The sequence below is a fragment of the Rhinatrema bivittatum genome, chromosome 17, assembly GCF_901001135.1.
Source record: "Rhinatrema bivittatum chromosome 17, aRhiBiv1.1, whole genome shotgun sequence".
Lineage (NCBI taxonomy): Eukaryota > Metazoa > Chordata > Amphibia > Gymnophiona > Rhinatrematidae > Rhinatrema > Rhinatrema bivittatum.
The window spans coordinates 17,213,064-17,234,219 of record NC_042631.1 but is presented as its reverse complement, the minus strand read 5'-3'; the positions used below and the strand labels follow the sequence as shown (position 1 = coordinate 17,234,219).

General features: G+C 44.6%; 1 protein-coding gene across 1 annotated transcript; it reads left to right on the top strand.

Annotated features, from left to right (window-relative positions):
- The first annotated feature begins 1,125 nt into the window (after positions 1-1,125).
- ACP2 (acid phosphatase 2, lysosomal) lies at positions 1,126-20,821 on the top strand. The gene is made up of 11 exons (XM_029582323.1): positions 1,126-1,527; positions 3,087-3,182; positions 3,388-3,474; positions 5,542-5,694; positions 6,717-6,815; positions 7,627-7,716; positions 9,823-9,955; positions 10,223-10,311; positions 10,784-10,890; positions 11,547-11,722; positions 12,541-20,821. Exons 1-11 carry the CDS (start codon positions 1,432-1,434, stop codon positions 12,675-12,677), a joined length of 1,263 nt encoding a protein of 420 aa, XP_029438183.1. The 5' UTR covers positions 1,126-1,431; the 3' UTR covers positions 12,678-20,821.
- Positions 20,822-21,156: the final 335 nt, after the last annotated feature.

Genomic DNA, 21,156 nt, shown 5'->3' with positions numbered 1-21,156 from the left:
TTTGAGGTGCACTCTTTCGGCAGCAAAGTCCACACCGGGAACCGGCTACAGGACCAAAGCACACCTCTGAGGGATCTCGGAAAACACCTCAGGAATTCTCAACTGGGGGAGGGACCTTCAGATATCACAGCAGGAAAGCGGGGCTCAACCTTTTCTCCAATTTAAAAGTTGAATTTCTTCCAAAAGGTACAGCGATCCACATAGGGAAAGCATATCTACATCTGCTAGAGAAGGAAAAATACTGAAGGGCTGAGGTCACTACAAGGGTATATCTAGGGTGAGGTCCTTTCAGCCTAGAGAGCGAAGACATGCTACCAATTTCTTATGAAGAGGCTCTCACCAACTCTACTGTGTGAAAGATCTGCGTTCACCATCATCAAGTAATGTCTCCAATAAACAATTGGCAAATATAATATGCCACTTTTCACAACGTTCCTCATATTTCCAGATCTCTACCATATTTTATATCATGTCCCCAGACTGTACTCTATTTTCCTTTGTCATACTTTTCACTCCTAAAATAACTAATTTGCTACCCGCAAATCTCAAACTACTGTAACACGACGGTTTGGACAAGTTAATAGAAGAAAACGCCACAAATAGTTATTATCCAGGTGACTTCGGGAAACGCACCACTTGACACTGGGAGTCAGCAGCAAAAATTTGAATCCACTTTTAGGGATTGGCCACTGTCTTCTGATCTCGATGGCAGTCTGGTTGTACCCAGCATGACACTTATGTTCCTTACGAGAAACCTGACCAGCCTGAGGATAACAAGAGTGCAAAAAGGGTGATGGAAATACGCTCTCTTTCTCATACTAAGCCAGCAAACGTACTTAAATTACTGTCCCAAAGCAACAACGAGCATTATGTAACTCAAGATGGTTTGGAAGCAACTTTCACTTTAGTGCAGAAGGACTTCTCGCTGGACGCCCTTCCACACGCATGTTTGTGAGCAGCCGTCACACTGCGCCAAGGATACCACTTCCACACCGAAACCGTGCGAGGCTGCAATTTCTACAACAAACCAAGACGCCTTTCACTTCCGGCGTGCCCCGCTTCCCCGCCTCTACGATTAAAGGGCAGGGACACGTCCGGTGACGTCAGATAGTCATTTCCGCCACTCAGTAGGGCCCTGTTTTCTGAACGCCTTTCCCAAACACCGCGTTCAGCGCGGTTCTGGTCATTAAACTGTTTCCGGCTCCGCGCTTGCCTGCTTCCGCACTTTTCTGGGACTCCCAAAATTTACAATGCCTTGGAGCTCTTTACTGTCTGTAAGAAACACAATGTAAACATTTCAGAACGGCTTGAAAGGTCAATGGAACGCCCTTCCTGGGCGCTCTACTCTCTTCCGGTTCCGTGCTGGTGTGCGCTGCTGCCTCTTCCCCCGGGGTCGAGATCCCCAGCGCAGGAGTTCCGGGCGAAAGGGCTATGGCGACCTCTCGCCTCGGCTTCTCCTTTTTGCTCTCGCTTTTCTTGGCGGTTGCGTGCTCGACAGTAGCGCGGCAGCTTCGGTTCGTCACCGTGGTGAGTAGGGTGGGGTGGGAGAAGACACAGAAAAAAAAAAAGTGTTGGTAGCCTGATTGGACCTGGAAAAACTCTACTCTTTGATAGGATACCTTTTAGCAACCTGAGAGCAATCAAAACAAGTTGCCGGAGTCTGAATATTAAGAATGGAGTTTTAGAAGCCTAATACGTAAACAAATGCAGCCCAGGTATAAACATTCCTTATTAAATATCACCAGATAAATAAGCTATATGATGAATTATATAAATCAACTTTCAGTTTACTTTCGAAATCTCGAAATACGCCCTTTGTCCATCACCTTGATGCAAGCAACATAGAAGCTGGCGACACCTTATAGATTAGCAGGCAAGATAAGGTGCCGCCAGCTTCTTGTCTCTTTTGGTACTACAGATTAGCAAAGTTGCCCTTTTAAAGTTCTATTATTTTGCACATATTTTTCTTTTTAATGTTTTTGTACATGATTACATTGAATGTAATTTTACTGTGGTTTTAATTGTAAACCGCTCTGGCCAGATCTGGAATCTGTGCGGTATATAAGAAATGAGAAAGAAAGAAATACGGGCGTAATATAAATTGTTCAAGAATATAAAGACCAATATAATTCCAAAAGAAAACATAGTCATTCGATCACAGAAAGGAACAAAAAAAGAATAAAATACAATATTGAAGAAATATTCAAACGAGTTTATCAAGTCATGCATCCTCAAATAATTAAGGGATAAGAAGCACTTAAATAGGAGATAAAGGAAAAACAAAGATGTAAATATTTCTAAGCCAGGAGTTGCTGTATACCTGCAATTACTGTATTCAGGCTTAATAAGGATTATGTTCTGAAAATACTGAGAGCAGGTATTTAAATATTTAAAGTGAGCAGATAACTCATGGTTATCTACACCTCTCTCCAGTGCTAGAGGGAAAAGGCTCACAGCAGCACCTGAAGTGGCCAGTATCACCTGATTGCCTTCCTAGACCCCAGCCCCGATCTGATGCTGGGAGAGAGAAAACACTGCCTGAGTCCACAGGTGGCAGTCGCACAGTATCTGGGGTGTTCTCTTATAAGCACTCAGCCTAGGCTTCAGCCTGTCTAAGCCTTGTGTATTTTACCCTTGTTTGTAATGAGTGCTGTACTAGTTTCTTCTCCATTTTCTTGATTCTAGACTTGGAGTTACCCTTGTTTATCCATGAGGAGGAGGACAACTCCTCCTGCACATCCTTATTCTGACAGATAAGGGATACCCTTATCTGTTCTTAGGGATCTTCATTTTCAGTTTTTATCTTACTTGCCTGGAATAACAAAACAAAAAAAAAAAGAAATTGGTAGAAAAATGACTTTTTTGCTGAAACTTTGCTGAAATTCCCAGGCAAAAGAAAATGAAAACGAAGGTCCCTACCTGTCCCTGAGGAAGTTTTCCTTTTTTATGTGTCTTTTCCATGGCCCTGCCTGATTCCACCTGTTCTTGAGGAGGAGGTACAGTGCCTCCACATCCTACATAACACATTTTGAGACATTGCTGCAAAAATTATCTTGTGTGTGTTGATTTTGTGTATTTTCTGTCAGATATATCGCCATGGAGACCGCTCGCCCATTAAAGCATACCCCAAGGATCCCTACCAAGAGAGCGACTGGCCTCAGGGCTTTGGGCAGCTTAGCCAGGTGAGACAAGACTCCTCCTCCCATCAGCTAAGGGCAGAGGATGCTTCCTCCTTTTCCTTCTAGGGTGGGTGTGAGTGATCCCTCACCCATTGCCCTTCCCACCCCATATGGGAACAAGAAACCGCTTTTCCCACTTGAGGGCAGAAGCCCCTTCCTCTTTGCTCTGGAATGAGCAGCATTAGAATCTTCCCATTTCTGATTACAGGTGGGAATGATGCAGCACTGGGAGCTGGGTCAGGCGCTGAGGACGCGATACAGCGGATTCCTGAATAAATCCTATGACAGGCAGGAGGTTAGTTAACCGTCTGATGCTCCGTTCTCACAACCCTTCCCTTTCACGGCTGAGCCCGTGTTCTGCTGCCCCTGCCCAGTCACACTTCTGGCATTGTTGTATCTGCTCATTGGCATCATCAGTATTATGAATGATATTTAAATATTATCAGCCTGCATCCCGTGTGATAGATCTCTGTTCATATTAATGCTTTGTGATATTACTGGTGTGAAAACTCTGATGTAACCAGAGGAATAGTTTTAGTGCTTTCTAGTGGAATGGTAATACTATTAATGCCCCCATCTCTCTTTTATTTATTTTTCCCCTATGGTTTGCTTGGTTTATTCAGCTCCTTCCACTAGGATATTGGCTACGAGAGTGTCTAATGCTGGACAATTCTGTTAATTAATGAAAACCAGAATCACAGGAATTGCTGCTCAGCCACTGGTTATGCAAAATTGCAATCTGATAGGTCTGCTTGTGATATCATCCCTGACACCCTAGTGGGTGCTGAAAAAGCCATCTTCTATTGGTTACAAATAGCACCACTAAGCACATATTTTATGTTACATATAGATAGGCTGTAGAAAAGCAATGGTCTTGGCTATGTATACATTTGTATAATCTGTAAAAGAAAGCTACATCTGGTGTGTACTGCCTAGTATTTCAGAAGTCCACACACCTAGCTGTAATTTGTACCCTGCATCCAGTCAAAATGCTCCTGTTAATTCTCCAAAACCTCCAAGTATTATTAGCAGGCGTCATACATTACCTCTCAGATACTTAATCTGTTTGGTGCATGCTGGCTATAGTGTCATAAATGACAGCATACAGTAACCTGCATAAGCCAATCAGGTTCCATTCCCTGAGAGATTCTGTGCGACTCCCGTCGACCCAGGGGAACTGATGGAGCTGCTTAAAGAATGTCACAAATGAGAACTTATGTTGCTGTTTAGCAAAACATACCACACTGCCCATGATTAGATATTCTAGCCTGGTTACAGCTTCTTGAATATTTATACATAATGATAATAAACCTCACTGAATGGATCTCTTTTAAGTGTTATCCTTAATATGTTGATAATGGAGAAGATGATTAACCAGCACTTAAATATTTGTTCCTAGTAAGAGCAGATGTCTCCACCTGTCCACGTTTATCCAACTTTGTGCTCAATATGCAAATTAAATAGGACTTCACTTTAAATGATCTATTTCCTATTGGGTACATAATGGCATTAACGGTCTACTGGTTCTTTTGCAGAAGTCAAAATGATTTCTGGATTTTAGATTCACTTCATTGCCTTTCCAAATCTGAGTTCAAGGCAAGTTACAATCGGGTACAGTAGGTGTTTCCCATTCCCTAGAGGGGTTACAATCTAAATTTGTGTCTGAGGCAATGAAGGGTGAAGTGACTTGCTCGGTGTCACAACGATTGTCAGCAAGCTTTGAACCCTGACTTCCCTGGTTCTCAGCCCACTGCACTAACAATTAGGCCGCTCCCCCACTTCATTAAGGTGATCATCATCGATCTGCCTGGCCAGTGAGCTTACATCTGTTCCAGTCCTACCTGGGGCAGTCTCTGGGAATGCTAAGGCTGAGTTTGTTTCTGCAGAAGAAACTGTTTTTAAGTCCTTCTTGGTCTTTTTTCTTCATGCAATTAATAATATAAAATAATGTTTTTACTATGAAAACAAGAGAGAGATTTTACGTGGGGAAATCTGAGTAGGCAGAAACCTGGGGAGAACCTTATTCCTTTAATAGGCTGGGTCTCGGGAGTCTGGGGTTTGAATGTTGCTTCTCCCATTAGTACTCTTTGAGACCTTGTTTAGGTCGTTTTGTCCCTTGTTGCCTCAGGTACCCGCTTAGATTGTGAGCTGTAAACAGGTGAAATGATGAGCTGTAAGAGCCTGCAAGGACACCAGACAGAGCTGGGAGAATTGTGGGAGCCGTTACGTCCCACGGAGATAACAGTGGTTGCTGGACTAGGCCAGTAGACGTATGGGATGGGCAGTGATGCGGAGCCTTGCCGCAGACTGAATGCCGATAACTTTCCGCTTCTTAGCCAAAGCGATCCTCTCCTTCCCGCAGGCTTATATCCGCAGCACGGACTGTGACCGAACCTTGATGAGCGCTGAAGCAAATCTGGCTGGGCTGTACCCCCCTGAAGGCAGCCAGCTCTTTAATCCCAACATCTCCTGGCAGCCGGTGCCAGTGCACACAGTGCCCGAGTCTCAAGACAGGGTAAGCTGCTAAAAACAAACTCTTGCACTACCTCCTCCTGCCTCACTCATTGTCTCTGCTTCTTGCACTTTGAAGATGCTCGCGCTGTTCAGACAGCGCACAATCCTTTTTTATTTTGACTTGGCAATTTCCTCCTGCTCTTCTCTTCTTCCAGCTCAAGTGGACCCAGGGATGGGATCTGGCACTCTGAGACTTTTTCCCCTATTTTCTCTCCCCTGCCTCCGCCCCCAGGGTACCTCGTCTGGCCATCGCAGCGACGGTCCAGGGCTGGGGAGGCGTACCCCAGGGCTCCTTCCTGAATCCAGCCTCTGGGGGGGGGGGGGGGTGTCTCCCGATGGGGGTGGGGCTCTGCGTAAAGCTGGCAAAGCGAGTTTTTTTGCCTGGAGGGGACACTTGCTGAGAGAGCAGCCCGAGTGCTCGAAGTGCAGCCTTGTCCCCAGCCTTGGAATAGTTGGACCCATCTCTGGGATGAACAGGAGTCTTACCCATTCACAGATTAAATCTCATCACAGGGACTTTCTGACTACCCAGGGCCCATCAGGATCAGACACATTGAGGTATTATTCATCAGGATGAGCCTGCAGGTTTTACGATTACAGAGAGGAGGATCGTCCGTCGCAGCATTCAATAGTTTTATACTAACTCCTGAAGCAGGTGTTAGTGCTTAAACATGGCCGTACAGAGGTGTCCCTTTTATCGTTTAAATTGGCTCTTTTAACTTTTTTATACGTAGATTTAGACATTTTTTTGTGCCCTTGAGGCTGTTGGGTTATCATCTGGTTTTTAATATTTCTGGCCTTTTTGATATGTTTTAAATTTCTGTTTGGCTTTTATCTACATTTTAGGTGAGGTTGTTGCAGCTTTAAGTTATTGGGTTTTTTCCCCCCTCCCCCTCCCCTCTTTCCGGGTTTCGCACTCTTCCTCCGTAGTTGCCTCCCTCGCCCATCCCCCTCACCACCCTCTTTGCTTCCTGCCTCTCCTTCTGCCAGGGTGACTGAACGTTGGTTTCTTTTCCCGTTCAGTTGCTGAAGTTCCCCTTGTTGAACTGCCCTCGATACCAGCAGCTGCAGAGAGAGACTCGTCAGTCTGCCGAATATGTGAATAAAACCAGAGAGAATGCGGTAGGTGGGGAGGGGGAGGGGAGTCGCGCATTAATAACGGCCCTGAGGCGTGAGCCAGAGCCATTACACTTTTTCCTCCAGTTCTGCTCCAGATCCATTAATGAAAAATCTGAGGATGCTCGGTGGGGATAGTGCTGAACTGGAGCTAGCCAACGAGTGCCCTCCCCAGGGGGCTGCTGCCAGATATGAGGGGATAAGACCCCGTTTTGCAATGATCTGGAAGAGGGAACGGATTCAGTCCTCCTCCGGAGGGCTCTGGGTTCCCGGCAGCACGGGCAGATCAGTAGCAGAGGAGTCGCCGTGGATGGCTGCACGTGGGATGTGGAGGCCAAAGGAGTGGGCATGCGGAACACAAAGTGAATGGGGGTCCTGCAGCCCAGAAAGGGGCTCGGACACCGCTGCGGGAAATGCTTCTGTTTCCTGTCCCGCCGAACACAGGATCAGCAGTTCTGGGGCTGCTCTAGGGACGTCCTCTCTCACCTGCTGCAGCCACTTAAGGAAAGTCGTCTTTTCTACCTTGCAATTGAGAGAGGAGGGGATGAGCCTGAGGATTAAAGAGGGGAGGGATGAGAGGTTGCAGGGAAAGAGAAGAAAAAACAGGAGGCTTTTGGAAGCTGCTGGGACTGCTATAGGGAGCTTGGGAGGCCTGGGGAGGGCTATAGGGTCTCCTGCGGGGAAAGGGGGTCTGAAGGTTGGTGAGGGGATTGGCAGAGACTCCGGTAGAGTATTCTGCTGACCACAAAATGGGACCAGCGGGCTGGTGCGGCTTTGATGTGCTCTTGCACTCATGAGCCTGTCTCTTTCTCTGCAGAACTTCATGGCGATGGTGGCGAATGAGACTGGCATCCAGAACATAAGTCTGGAATCCGTCTGGAGTGTTTATGACACGCTCTTCTGTGAGGTTAGTTCCATCTCGCCTGGGACCACCCTCTTCCGACGTGCTCGTCGCTGGTTCTTCTCCCCTTTATGACCCCTCCCTACCCCCAGGAGATCATCACTTCTGTGATTCCCGTGTGGACCCTGGAAACTGTGGACTCTTGCGTTCTCTGTCAGTCGTATTTAGGTTGTGAGAGCGACGGAAAGCAATGGAGGAAATCCAGAGATGATGATCTGTGCAATATTCAGACACAGGGAGGCACCACCGGGGCAGGTCTCCTTTCTCTGAAACCCCTGCTTCCGCTTCACATTTCTCAGTTCAAGAAACTTTTAGAAGAGGGTACACGTGCGCTGTGAAAGGAATACATTTAAGTGGCCTGTGCACTAAAGCTTAGCGTGCATGCTGAGGCTGTTGGAAATTCTCATTGATGCGTGCATATCAATAAATGTGGCTACTTTCTACTGCTTTAAGAGGTTATTTTTATGTGGGGAACAAGTTAGAGGGAATAGTTCTTAAAATCTCCACACACAATAGCGGGTTGGGCACAGAGGGCCTGGCTTGCACGCTAAACCGGTCCCAGAAGACTTTAGCAGGTACAAGCATAGAAATGAAGACACGCTGGATACACAAGAGGCTTTGGCAGGCATTTGGAATTAGTGTGCGTTGCTCACCTTCTTGCACTATTTAGCGGGTGCACGCTAAAGCCTAAAATTGAAGGCCTGCCCTGAAACATGTGGCAAGTTTTAATTTGCAAACCGTTTCAAAGACTTGGGTAGTGTGCACACTAATAGTATTCGGGCCCTATTTAAAGTTATTTTTTGGTGCATGTGCTAAAACTGTAGCACATTGCAAGTTAAGTGACATTTTAGCAGAGATGTTAAAAGTTTTAGTGCACAGGCTTCTAAAGAGCTGCAAATAATTACCGTATTTATTTATTTAGAATTTTTATATACCGACATTCTTGATAAAAATATCAAATCATATCGGTTTCCATTGAAACAGAACAGTCGCAGCTATGGCGTTACATTGAAACAAGTCGACAAATCCATTAAATAACAGGTGAATATAGAAAATAATAATTGTAACTAAGCAATTGTAACTAAAACAGGTGAATATAGAAAAAAAATAATTATAGATAAGCAATTATAAATAAAACCATTATAGTTAAAATTTGATTATAAATAAACAGGTCGTCAAAAACGAATGACAAATATAATGGGGCAGCAAAAACAGTGGAAAACAAGCGATACATAAAGAAAGGCGACTGATATATATTGCTGTGCGTAAGCGGAATAGAATGGGCGTGGTGGGGCCCAGGGGAATCGGGTGGCCATGAGGAAGGAGAGGGTTGAGAAGCTCCGGCTGAAAGGTGGATAGAGAAGATCTGGTTGGAGGATGGGGGAAAAGGAAGAGCGAGGAGGGGGAGGGATGAGTGGTATTGAATCAGGATCGGGGAATGTGCTAGAGAGGTTAAGTCTCTCTACGGATCGGGGGATATGCTAGAGAGGTTGAGTCTCTCAACGGTTCAGTTAAGACCATTGACCAGTGTCTCCCTAATGTCCTGTTATGTCCTTTGACCAGTGTCTGAATGTTCTCGAGCTTCCGGGAAGGCTTGTCTGAAGAGCCAAGTTTTGAGGTGTTTCTTGAATGTTTGAAGACACGGTTCTTGTCTCAGCTCCGGAGGAAGCGAGTTCCAAAGGGTGGGCCCGGCTGTAGAAAAGGCGCGTAGAAATTACAGTGATTCAGCCGAGAAAACTTCCTCACATGCACTCGCGTCTCCAGGGCAAGGATCCTCAGTCTGATGTGCAGCAGCTGCTCTTTCCTCCTTCCAACGCACACAGCTCCGGGGCGAAGGCTTTCCACACGCCACCCGCTTTGGAAAGGGTGTATGGAAAACCGGGGACGTCTCCGTGAGGCGACTCCTTCCCAAAACAGTGCCTCCCGTGCACCCAGATCAGTGCCCCCTCTTCGTGGGGCGGATCCCCCACTCCAGAGCACGGCTCTTCTTTCTGTGGGATCGATTTACTCCCCCCCCCGTGTCTTGGGAGCAGGATCCTCTGTCCGTGCAGTGGATTATCCCCCACTCCTTAGCTTTAGCACTTCGCTTAACGTTTTATGTTTTCCTTGCAGCAAAGTCACAACCTGACCCTGCCACCTTGGGTGTCGCCTAACGTCCTGCAACGCCTGAAAGATCTGAAGGATTTCAGCTTCAGGTTCCTCTTTGGAATCCACCGGCAGGTGGAGAAAGGTCGCCTGCAGGGGGGTGAGTTTGGGGAGGGAGAATGAGAGTAGGTATTGAAGCAGAAGGACCTTTTTTTTCCCCCCTTGATTGCTTAAATGTATTACTTTGGCGACGCACACATGAACTGCCGTGCCGGTGAAGTGCCTTGAACTGATTTGTGATTGTTTGGGGGGCAGTAAAAGGAATGGGGAGCGTGGGGGAGTTTTCTGGTTGGGGCGGATTGTGATGGGCTGCGCCCGCAGTCCTCGTACCTGTCCCCCGTATTTAATGGGAATTGATTGCTTGCAGGGGTTCTGTTGGGCCAAATATTGAAGAATATCAGCGAGGCAGCCAATACTTCCAGACCGCAGAGACTGAAGCTCATCACATACTCGGCAGTAAGTCGGCTTTTTTTTTTCCCCCTCTGGATTTGTGTGCCTATCGCTGCACGTGGACGTACGAGAATCAGGGCTTTGCAGATGAAGCATATTAGCAAAACGTACCTGACGTTTGGGTTATCTGATTCAGAACTGATGTAAATGTTCAGAACCAAACAAAAGTGGAAAACATAAATATAGTTTCAATATATTAGCAAATTAAGAGAAGAACTTGTGTGTGTGGGTGCTTGACAGGCAGGGTTTTACAGACAAAGCATATTGTCTTTGCACTTTCCGGGCGCCACCTGGTGGCCACTGACAGACACAACAGCGTGACTGAGGGCCCGACCAACACAAAGCTTTTATTTTTTAATATGTATGTAGATATATACATAGAGAGAGATTTGTATTGTATATTGTTTTGATTTCATGGAAAAAAATGTGATTAATTAACTAAACAAACCATCACAAATTATTACTCCTTCTCTCTTAGCATGATACCACTGTGGTGGCCTTACAGATGGCTCTGAATGTGTACAATGGCAAGCAAACTCCCTATGCTTCCTGTCACATGTTTGAACTCTATGAAGAAGACTCTGGGTGAGTCAGACGCATGGTTGGGCAGCGGCATTTTACAGGTGGTGATAGGTTGAATGGCTGCTTCTTGCAGAGAGTATTTCTGGGGAGGGTGTGTACAATCCACCACCCCAGGGTGGGCAGGCAGAAAATCTGGGCTGAAGTCCTCTTAGCCATCGGTTCCTGCTGTCCGGGCTGCTGCTTCATCTTACGTTAAGATGGGCAGCCAAGGTACCTGAGCCAGGAGTTCATGTACTTTCAGCATTTTTTTCTGGGACCGATGGTAGCAGAGAGAAACGTATGCAGTGTATTCTCCAGGCAAGCCCTGCCGAGAGGAGACAGAAAGAAACATTTGTATAGATCTCGTGTGCATTACCGAAGCAGTTTTGTGGACTGGAAGTAAATATCCTGCTCTAGAGGTTGGCTGCAGTGCAAGGAGGCCGCGCTAGCTGCCGGTGGTAGGGTTAATGTGGTTCGGTAGCAGGCTGAATAAACTCCTGGACCTGTGCACCTGCTCAGTGATTTGCTGCCCTTGGCAGTGCCATCTTTTCTGCTGCCATACGGTTCGGCAGAGTAAATGGAGCAATGTTGGTTGCCGGATATAATTTGCTTTTCCCCTTGGACGTTGGTGCTTTTCTCCACCCTCCCCCCAGGTCTGACGGGTCTCTTGTTTTTCTTAGGAACTTTTCGGTGGAGATGTACTTCAGGAATGAGAGTGGGAAGGAGCCCTTTCCAGTGGCACTGCCTGACTGCCCTCAGCGCTGCCCCTTGCAGGACTTCCTGCTTAAAACACAATCAGTAATTTCACAGGAGTGGGACCATGACTGCCAGGTCCCGAGCACCAGCCAGGACACAGGTAAGGGGAACCCCTTGGAGCCAGGGGCTCCAGCGCAGGAAGTCCGTTCTTCTGGAGCTGTCACCCAGGACCTGCAGAATGCTGCTCATCCCATAGAAGGAAATAAATGAGTTTGTGGGTTTTGCCAGCAGAAAGTTCTGAAGGAAAACCGTTCAGGCAGTGGGCATGGGGAACATAAGAACATCAGATATGCCCGAGGGTCCATCAAGCCCAGTATCCTATTTCCACAAGTACCTGGCAAGTACCCAAACATTAAATAAATCTCAACAGAAAGGAGCAGGAGGAAACTTCTGGATCCCTGGTGTGAGGATGTAAGTGAGACTGTAGGGAAAAGAGAAGCTTTTTTTCCACTGGGCTGTAGAATGGGTTACAAATAACCGGCGGGGTCTTCTGCCTTTCTACGATTACTACGTAGAAGTTGCTGTTAGACAACTTGGAGGGTGAACAGGATGGGCCTTTGGTTCAAACATAAACACCTTGGATGAAAACGGGGAAGAGAAGTTATGAAGTAGCTCATGTTTTGCTTCCATCAGCAGAATACAACTAATGCCAGTTTTTGCCTCAAGCTCCCTCTGAGCACAAAGGACTATAACATGATAGCTAATTGTAAAGGACTGAAATGCTTGCCAGTTTGCATTTGAGCCAGACGGGCCGCTTGGGAACCAGATGAGAAGTGTGTGTTGTTTTTTTAATTCATTCTTTTTTCACTTGCTATTAATGTTTCTTTCAATTTGGCAACTACGTAGTCAGATGTGATGAGCAGGATCTCATAGTATAACAAGTATAGGCATTAATTATCGTTCTGCTCCCTCCCGCAGAAGTGATCATCGCTCTGGCTGTCTGTGGTTCCATTCTCTTCCTCCTCGTAATTCTGTTGCTGACTGTACTCTTCCGCCTGCAAGCCCAGCCTACCGGTTACCGCCATGTTTCAGACGAGGGGGAGGATCAGCCTTGATTGATACCTATTTTTATTTTTTTTTTTTGGAACGTCCCCTGAACATCCTAAATGAGCTCCGTTCACCTTGACAAGGGTCCAATCTCCTGCCAGTTACTTAATAAGCTTCTGTGGCCTCTGGTGCCTCAGCGAGGCACAGTGTGGATCATAGCCTAGAGGACTTTTTAATTTACCATTTTACTACTGTTTTTTTATAATGGTGTTGGGGAAACCCTTGAGGTTGAGAGACTAGTTTTATTGCGCGGAGAGGAATGAGTTTGTGTTGGACTCCAAGGTCATTCTTACTCTCTACGGAGGAGGTAAAAGCAATACGTGGCTGCTACTACGGTCCAGCAGCTCAGCAGCTGGCCTACCACTATCTAGAGACTCACAGGTAGGAGAGCTACACGTCTGTCCTCATGGGAGCCTGGAACGTAGTTTGTGCTTTTTTTTTTTTTTTAATTCTCTTCCTTTTTAATGTTTTAACTGAAGAGCATAAGGGCTGTGGCTAGGAGTGAAGTCCAGTCCTGTTTCCTTGGCAGATGAGGTTCCTGCCGCCTCTCTGTGGTGCTAATAAGCTGGTGTTCTGACCCGGTGGGGGTGGGGGAGAGGCAGCGCTCCGGGCTGTCCTTCTGCAGCACCACAGAATCCTACAACAGTGCTGTAAAAGGGAGGTGGGCTTGGCCACAGATCTGAGTCACCTGCGGGAGTACCAAAAATAATGTAGCGAAGAGAGAACACTTAAAGGGCCTGCTGCTTCCTGAACGGTACAGGGAAGCACCTCAATGACTTGAAAGCTTAGCCTTGGCCCCCTCCATTTTTTGCTTCGGTAACTGCTTTAACATTAGGCAGTGGCCCTGCATCCTGCTGATCCCAGCCTGCACGCTTCTGGCCGAGGCCTTCCCATTGAAGGAAATTCATGTTTAGCATTTTTGATGCCTAAGCTCATCTCAGTTGCTCTAACAATTCAACCAATATTAGTGAACCTCAAAACGTGATTTTTCTTTTACAGCATCTATTGAGTACCGTACCATAGATGCTGATTGATTTTATGAACATTTGCAGCGAAGATTAGCATGTCTAATCAGTCCTTGTTTGCTAGATATTTGCTTCAGATTCCTGTGTGGGGTGGCACTTTAAAAGCCTTGCTAGCTTGCAGCTTTAAACATTTTGACTTATTGGTTTTAACTAAGGTTTTCCTTCCCTTCAGTGTCTACCGAAAAAATGCTTAGTAAATGAGGCCCTATATCAGAAAAAGCAGAACCCATGGTCACACTCAAAAGTGGTAGGGCACGGGGACTGCGTTTGTGTAATGCGGGAGAAGCATTTCTTATCTCTTCTTTGGACAGAAATGCCGTACTGAGTGAGACCGAGCATCCTGTCTGACGGTGGCTGATCCAGATCACCAGTACCTGGCAGATCCCAAAAAGAGTTGATTCAATTTCCTTGTTGCTCACTCCCAGGGATGAGTGGTGGCTTTTCTCAACTTCACCTGGCTAATAATTGTTTATGGATTTCTCTTCTGGGAACTTGTCCAGACCCTTTTAAACTCACCTACTCTAGACGTCGTGATCCTCCAGCAATACATTCCACAGCTTCATTGTGGGTTGAGCAAAAAAACCCCAAAACTTTCTCAGATTTGTTTTAAATCTATTAGTTTCAAGCATGTCCCCTTTCTTAGTACTATTTGAAAGGGGAAAAAACCATCTGCTATTTACTATTAAAAAAAATCCTCTATCATCTCTTCCCAGTGGTAGAGCCCTCAACCTGTTTAGCCTGATTTAAGGGAGCAATTCCATCCCCTTTACTATGTTCGTTGCTCTTCTCTGTACCATTTTTAGGTTTGTTTTTTGTTTTTTTTGGAGATGAGGTGAACAGAACTGCATGCATCCAGTAGTCAAAGGGGCGGCTGCATCATAGATGAATAGATGGCTTATGAACGTCTCCACTTTATTTTCCACTCCTCGTTCCTTGCTAAATCTGTCCTAACGTTCTCTTTGCATTGTTGACTGTCGCCACTCATGCTCAGCTGAGGATTTCAACGTGTTATGCACAATGACTGACCTCTAATACAGACCCCCAGCGTTGGGTGCCTATACTTACAATTATTCTTCCTTATGGGCATCTCTTTCACCTGCTCTTTTGGATGCCTGTTCCCCCAGCCTCGCAAGGTGCTTCAGCAATTCCTCACAGTCCACCCATGTCATCTGCAAACTTAATCCCCTCACTTACTTATGAGTTTATTAAACAGTATCAGTCATGGTACAGACTCTGGGGCACTCCACTATTTACCTTTGTTTATTGGGGAAAACTTACGATTTATTCCAGCTCTTTCCTATCTTTTAACCAGTTACCAGGTCAGAGTAGGACACTGACTGCTATCCCTTTAATTTTTTTTAATGTCTTGTGGGGTGTCTCATCAGGGTCTTTGTCAAATGCCGTCTGCAAATCCAGGAACACTTTTTTTGACCAGCTCACTTTTTTATCCAGTGTTTACCACCTTCAACAACAATCTAGTAGACTAGACTAGAAAGTGTTAAAAGAGGGGCTTCCCCTCTATCTAATTACAGAATGAATACCAGCTTCAGACAATAATAAAGAGAGAGGTTTATTGATACAGATAATTAATAGAGGAAGGCGGACTGAATTGTTCCTCTAGGAGCAGAAAATACAGAGAGAAAATGGTACAAGCAAAGGTGTACAAAGTCTGTTCAAAATCTGCTCAGTGTTCTTAACGTGTGCATCAGCTTATAAAGGTTTTTGAATCTGCTACTATCAGTCATCTGCATAATCCACACCCATTACCTTTAATAACCAATCAATATATGTTTTAACATGTGTACAGCAGCTTGCTCTTACTATAGGCCACAGGCCTCTTCTTATCAGTTAGAATAACAAACTTAGTTCCATCCTTCCAGGAATGATGTCATCCGTGCTGGATGATTCTCTAAGTTCAATGATCATAGTGCTTCACAGTGCTATAACTACATATGTGCAGGATATATGCAGTTCACTATTCTACATATCCCCCTTTGAAGGGTGATGAACCCTTCACACCTATCTGAGTCGCATATCGCCTGTCTTAGGCTGTCCAGCCTAGTTAAGGCTACTCCTTATTGGCGAGAGACATTACCCGTCTTCGTACCGATATGCTCATTTTTCACAGATAGTCATCACAGGTGGTGGGGAATGGTGCAGTGTCAGCATGAGAATCCAGAAGCATCAGGTTCAAGGTTTCAACTTGATTAAGCATGATCCGAGTGCTAGTCTGTGTTACCAGCATTTCCGAAACTTGATCACGGCATCTTCGTAGGCAGATACAGAGACATGGTAAGCAGAGACAGACAACTAGCCCAAGTAAGGCAATTGTACACATGGAGCCAATTAGAATTTTGAATCCTGAACCTAAACTAGAAAACCATGAGCCAAGGGATCCAAATGGATCACTGACATCAAGTCCTTTCCAGGTTTGCACTGGTACATGTGCTATAGACATCATGTTCCGAGTGATTTCCTCAATCACTTCACCCTTGTCGTCTATTTGAAGACAACAGTTACTGAGGTTAAATTTACCACATAATCCTCCTTCTGCAGCTAGTATGTAATCTAATGCTAGATGATTCTGATAAATAGCATTCCGAAAACCCTTTTGCTGAGTGGCTAATATTCTCAGTGCTTTAGCAGTTTCATTAGTAATTATTTCAACAACAGCTTGCAATCTTATAATACGATTCAACATATAAATTGGAGTTCTGTAACCCCAAGAGCCATTCTGATAGGTTACAATATTGAGCCAATAAGAATTTATCATTTGAGCTTGCATGGTATAGTTGAGAAAAGTTTGAAACAAACAAGAAGAATTGCCTATAAATATAGTGTGTAATACTGTGTAAGGGCTATGAATGCACTTTGTTGCAACAATGGAGTGGGCCAATATCCACTGCGCTTTACATGAGATAGAATCGGTGCTTTTGCACATTGTCACTTTGTGACAATGTTCATCCCTCATTTATTGCCTCTCATGTAAATAATGTTACGTTCCTTTTAATTTCTCAGCTGCTATCTTCTTCCTCCTTTACTTTCCCCCCCTCTCTCCCCCCCCCCCTTTTCTCGAACCTGCTCCATCTCCCACTCCCTGTTTTTTGTAATTTCCTCCTTTCGCAAGTTTATTGTAAACCGGCGTGATGTGCTCGCACGAACACCGGTATATTAAAAGCTGTTAAATAAATAAAATAAATAAATAAATAATAAAATGGGGGTCACAAATATAGCAATCAGGAAGATAACCTAGCAGGGCAGTTGGGCATCATTCTTAAAAGGTACAGAGAAAACATGAAGAGGTAATCCATTGGAATGGACAAGGAAGAAAAGGAAAAAACAACAAAAACATAAGGCATGTTCTGGTCATAGGTAGAAATAGGTACAGTTGCATATCCTTGTGAGAGGAAGCCTTAGTTAGAATGGGTAAATTTCTGCAAGGAGATCAATCTCAGAATAAGCACAAAGGCCATAAAACTACCAGGAAATATTTGTGAGAGGGTGTAAACAAACTCCAGGTAAAATCTGAGAGGAAGTGTTACAGGAAGAAATGTTCAAAAAGTTTACAGAGAAATCAGAGTATAAAGGGAATAGGATATTGGAATATAAAAGGCCAGCAAAATAATTACTATAGGTACAGGCTGCAGAAGAAAGAATAAGTCAAAGAGATGCAGAGGTACCAACAGTAAGACGAGTAGAAAAATGCTAGAAATAGCTTACAGCAAATAGGACAGCATGAATTTAACGTACTCTGATGTAGCAGAAATATATATGCACATAAGAAAAGGGAGATCCAGAGAGAAACCAGATAGTTAAAGGATAAGGGTGTGTATGGCCAAGCCAAATCATTACCACATCTATAGGTCACATCCCAGAATGCGGGTAGGGAATATACTTAAAAATGAGGGAAACCGACCTTTCGGTAGGGAGTCAAAGGGCAAATGTCATAACTAGATCCTGAGGAGTGTCTCCTTTGTGGACTTGTATCCATTGTTGGGCAGGGGCTTCAGTAGGATCAAAACAGGTAATGGTTGTCTGCACAGTACATACGCTGTATTGTGTGGAATTATGGGAACAGTAAGGAACTGTCCCTTGACATCCGTAATGGGATTTGTATAGCAGAGTGGAAGTTTTAGTCGTACCATCTATAGTTACTGTGATGCAGGCATTACAATTCGGGTCAGTGGTGCATACAGGAAGTATGCCAGTCCAAAAGGATAATACACAAAAAAGAATAAACATGTTAATGCAAAAAGTGAATACCAAACTGAAAATACAAAAGCAAACTAATAGTAACAAAGAAAAGAAGGCAAAGAAAAAGGGCTGTTGAAACATTAGGCAAGTACAATCATGTGACAAAGCATCTGTAGGCCCAATAGTGGATAGAATGTTGTCCAGGGATAAGGGATTCAAGAAAATATTTGACCATACTGGGGCATATCTCGCTCTAAGAGAGCAATCAGTGGGATATAGTATGTGGGTAATGTGATCAAGGCAGCTTTCATAAACAAGGGTAATGGGTGAAGAAAAGCATACTACATAATCATATAAAGATATAAGAGGTTGGGGTTAGACTGGGAAAATACTACAAAACTTGGAAAAAACAGCAGTAATTCTGTCCAAATAATGGCAACTTGCAAATAGGTCCAAACAGCATCTGAGCAAGACAAAAACAATGAATACGATGTCTTTGAAAACAGGTCACAGTCCAAGTCAGGATAATCTTTGAATTCAATGATGCAGATGGGGAAAACAGGTCATTCAGCTTAGTGCATGTCAGGGACAGAAGAAACAGCCGTGCAGTTCAACAGTAGGTAGGTTACTTGAGCAGAATCTACCATAAGGGCAAAACAAATTCAAATTAATCAGGGAGAAGAGTCCACCACAGACATCACATCACAAAGAACATTAAACTTGGACACACAACGTCACTCATTCTTCAGGTGCAAGGACATATGACACAGAAAACAAACAAGAAACACATGGTTTACTTCTGATGAGCTCAAACCCATGATAGGTAGGCCAAAAAAAAAAGTGTGAAAAAGTACTGAGAAAATGTCTAGATCGATCTAGAATAAAAACAAAAGAAAAAGCAAAAAGAAATCTGTTGAAAATGAAAAACAATGAAAAACTGGGAAAAAGGAGAAAATGTAATCTTCACCAATCTTCAAATGTTCCAACTGCAATTGACCTGGGGAAACATAAAATCTGAGATCAGATAAAGGTTAGAGGAATTACAGCTCAATTGAAACTAAATATCCTGATATGAATTCAGCAAACTGCAGTCATAAAGCTACTATTGGTTCTTTTAATATGGCTGCACCACTAGGAGGCGCTGTGCTCATGAATATTCAGCTTCCACTCCTTTTTTTTTTTTTTTTGAAAGACAGTCCTGCGACAAAATCATCGTTACTGGGATAACTCTTGCGCTGCTGGGGAAAACCTTCACCTCTGTGAAATGAGGAAACATCATTAATTAGAACATGTAACTGATACATAAGGGCAATTTCTAATTGACAAGAAAAGACTTAGGGCTGTACTGTAAGTGTGCCAGCGCAATGACCAAAGCTCTGTATACCGTGAAAGAGACAGAATCCTGACCGCTAAATAATTCAAGTTTCACTCAATGTCCCAAGAACTATAATTGTCTTAGTAACGAACAATACCTTGCTAATCCATGTTTAAACTAAACACACGGACAGCCTTTGGCACCTTCCTGTGAGAAACCCTATCTCCGTCACCGCACAGCGAGACAAGCGGTGAGCTTGAAACATTAAGGCAGAGCCCTGCAAACTGCAGCAGATAATGCCCTCAATGCCAAGTGAGCACGTACTCCCGTAGAAAATAGTAATATACAAACATTGGTCAGGGATGAATAGAGAAAGGAGGAAACCGAAAGGACAGGGGAGGTCACGCTTTCCAGGAAACTAAACAGTTCAAATCATTAAAATGGAGTCTCTTTTTAGTTTGTTTATGTGTATTTTGTTTGGCCATAGTCAAATGAAAAGTAAGAATTTAATTAAACCTAAAAACAGTAAATGTCCGGTATGTGTAGTGCAAGGATGATGAAAGGAAACGCTGCAAATCCGCAGCACCCTGTAAATTGTCCCACCAGAGAGGGAGACTAGGGATGGCCTCAGCACTGGCGTGGGCCCTGCGGGGACGGAACTTAGAAAATATAGCTGTTGCAAATAAAATGTAAGAACTATATAATACCTAAGACCAAGAAATGACCTGCGTGTAGTATCCTGAAAGCTCACAAGGTTCAAGAGTTTTGTTTTTTTTTTGTGGTATTTTTGTTTTCATATAAAGACAGAGCATGGGCCAGAGCAATGCATGCAGATAATAATAAGCAGTGAACACAGGAATAAAGGGAAAGGCAGAGGGAGGAGGTGTCATGAAGACAGCCTCCAGAGGACTCAGCGTGAGCCACGACAGACAGGCACCGAGAGGCACTAAGATAAGGAGCAAGGAATCTTTAAGCAAAACTACACTTCCCACCAAGCACCGGAGAAGGGGACAAGGGGATGGGAGGAGACACAAGAAAATGACTACCAAGCCCAGGAGGCAAGGCCAGTACCTGGGGCTCTCAATTCACGACTTAACACTACAGGAAGAGGGGGGGGGGGGGGGCGAATAGGGGCTAAGCTAAGCAGGCTGATGGTGTCTGCTCTCCCCCTGATACAGGAATTTGTGAGGGAGGGGCTGGGGGGATGGAAATGGCGAGAGTTGCCCTGCGCCTCTCATCTGAAACAAGGAACAAAGAAATGGAAGGGTTTAATAAGAAAGAAGGACAGGACAGCAGCGTAGATTTCCAAAACCATAGTACGGAAACAAAACAAATAAAACTGTCAAGTTGCGATGAATGCATGTGATTGAGGCCGTCTCCTGAGAGAGAAAAAAGAATTCAGGGCTCAGTAACTAAATGCTAAAAAGTAGGCAAGTCAACCCCATGCAAAAACTGCAATTCCCATCATGCACCAAAAAATCCCAGAGGAGCACAAGGGTAAGAAATCAAACAGATAAGTAAAATGAAGTAACTGTAAATCACAAAAGGGGCACATAAACTAACTGGAGCTAAAAAAAAAAAGGAACAGAACATTTGCAGGCAGGAAGGTATAAAAACTGTTATATAAAGGAAAGTAAAAAGAGGTTGTATTTTCTTTTCCCCTCGGCATAGGCTAGCAGCAGCTAGGAGCAAAGATATCGGGAACACAAATTATGAGCACCTTGGGAACTAAGGAGAATCAAACCAAATGATCAAATGAAAGTAACTTATAAGCACAGAGAGTGTTACGTAGAAACTTCACGGGGAAACCAAGGGACAGTCAGAAACAACAGGCAATTAACAGTGGCAGGAGAAGGGGGGGCTGAAGCTCCCCCTGCGTTCTGTGTCTGTGTGCTAACAAGCCATAAAAAGGGGAGGGGGCTGGAGCACTAACGTCCAGATAACCCAGCACCG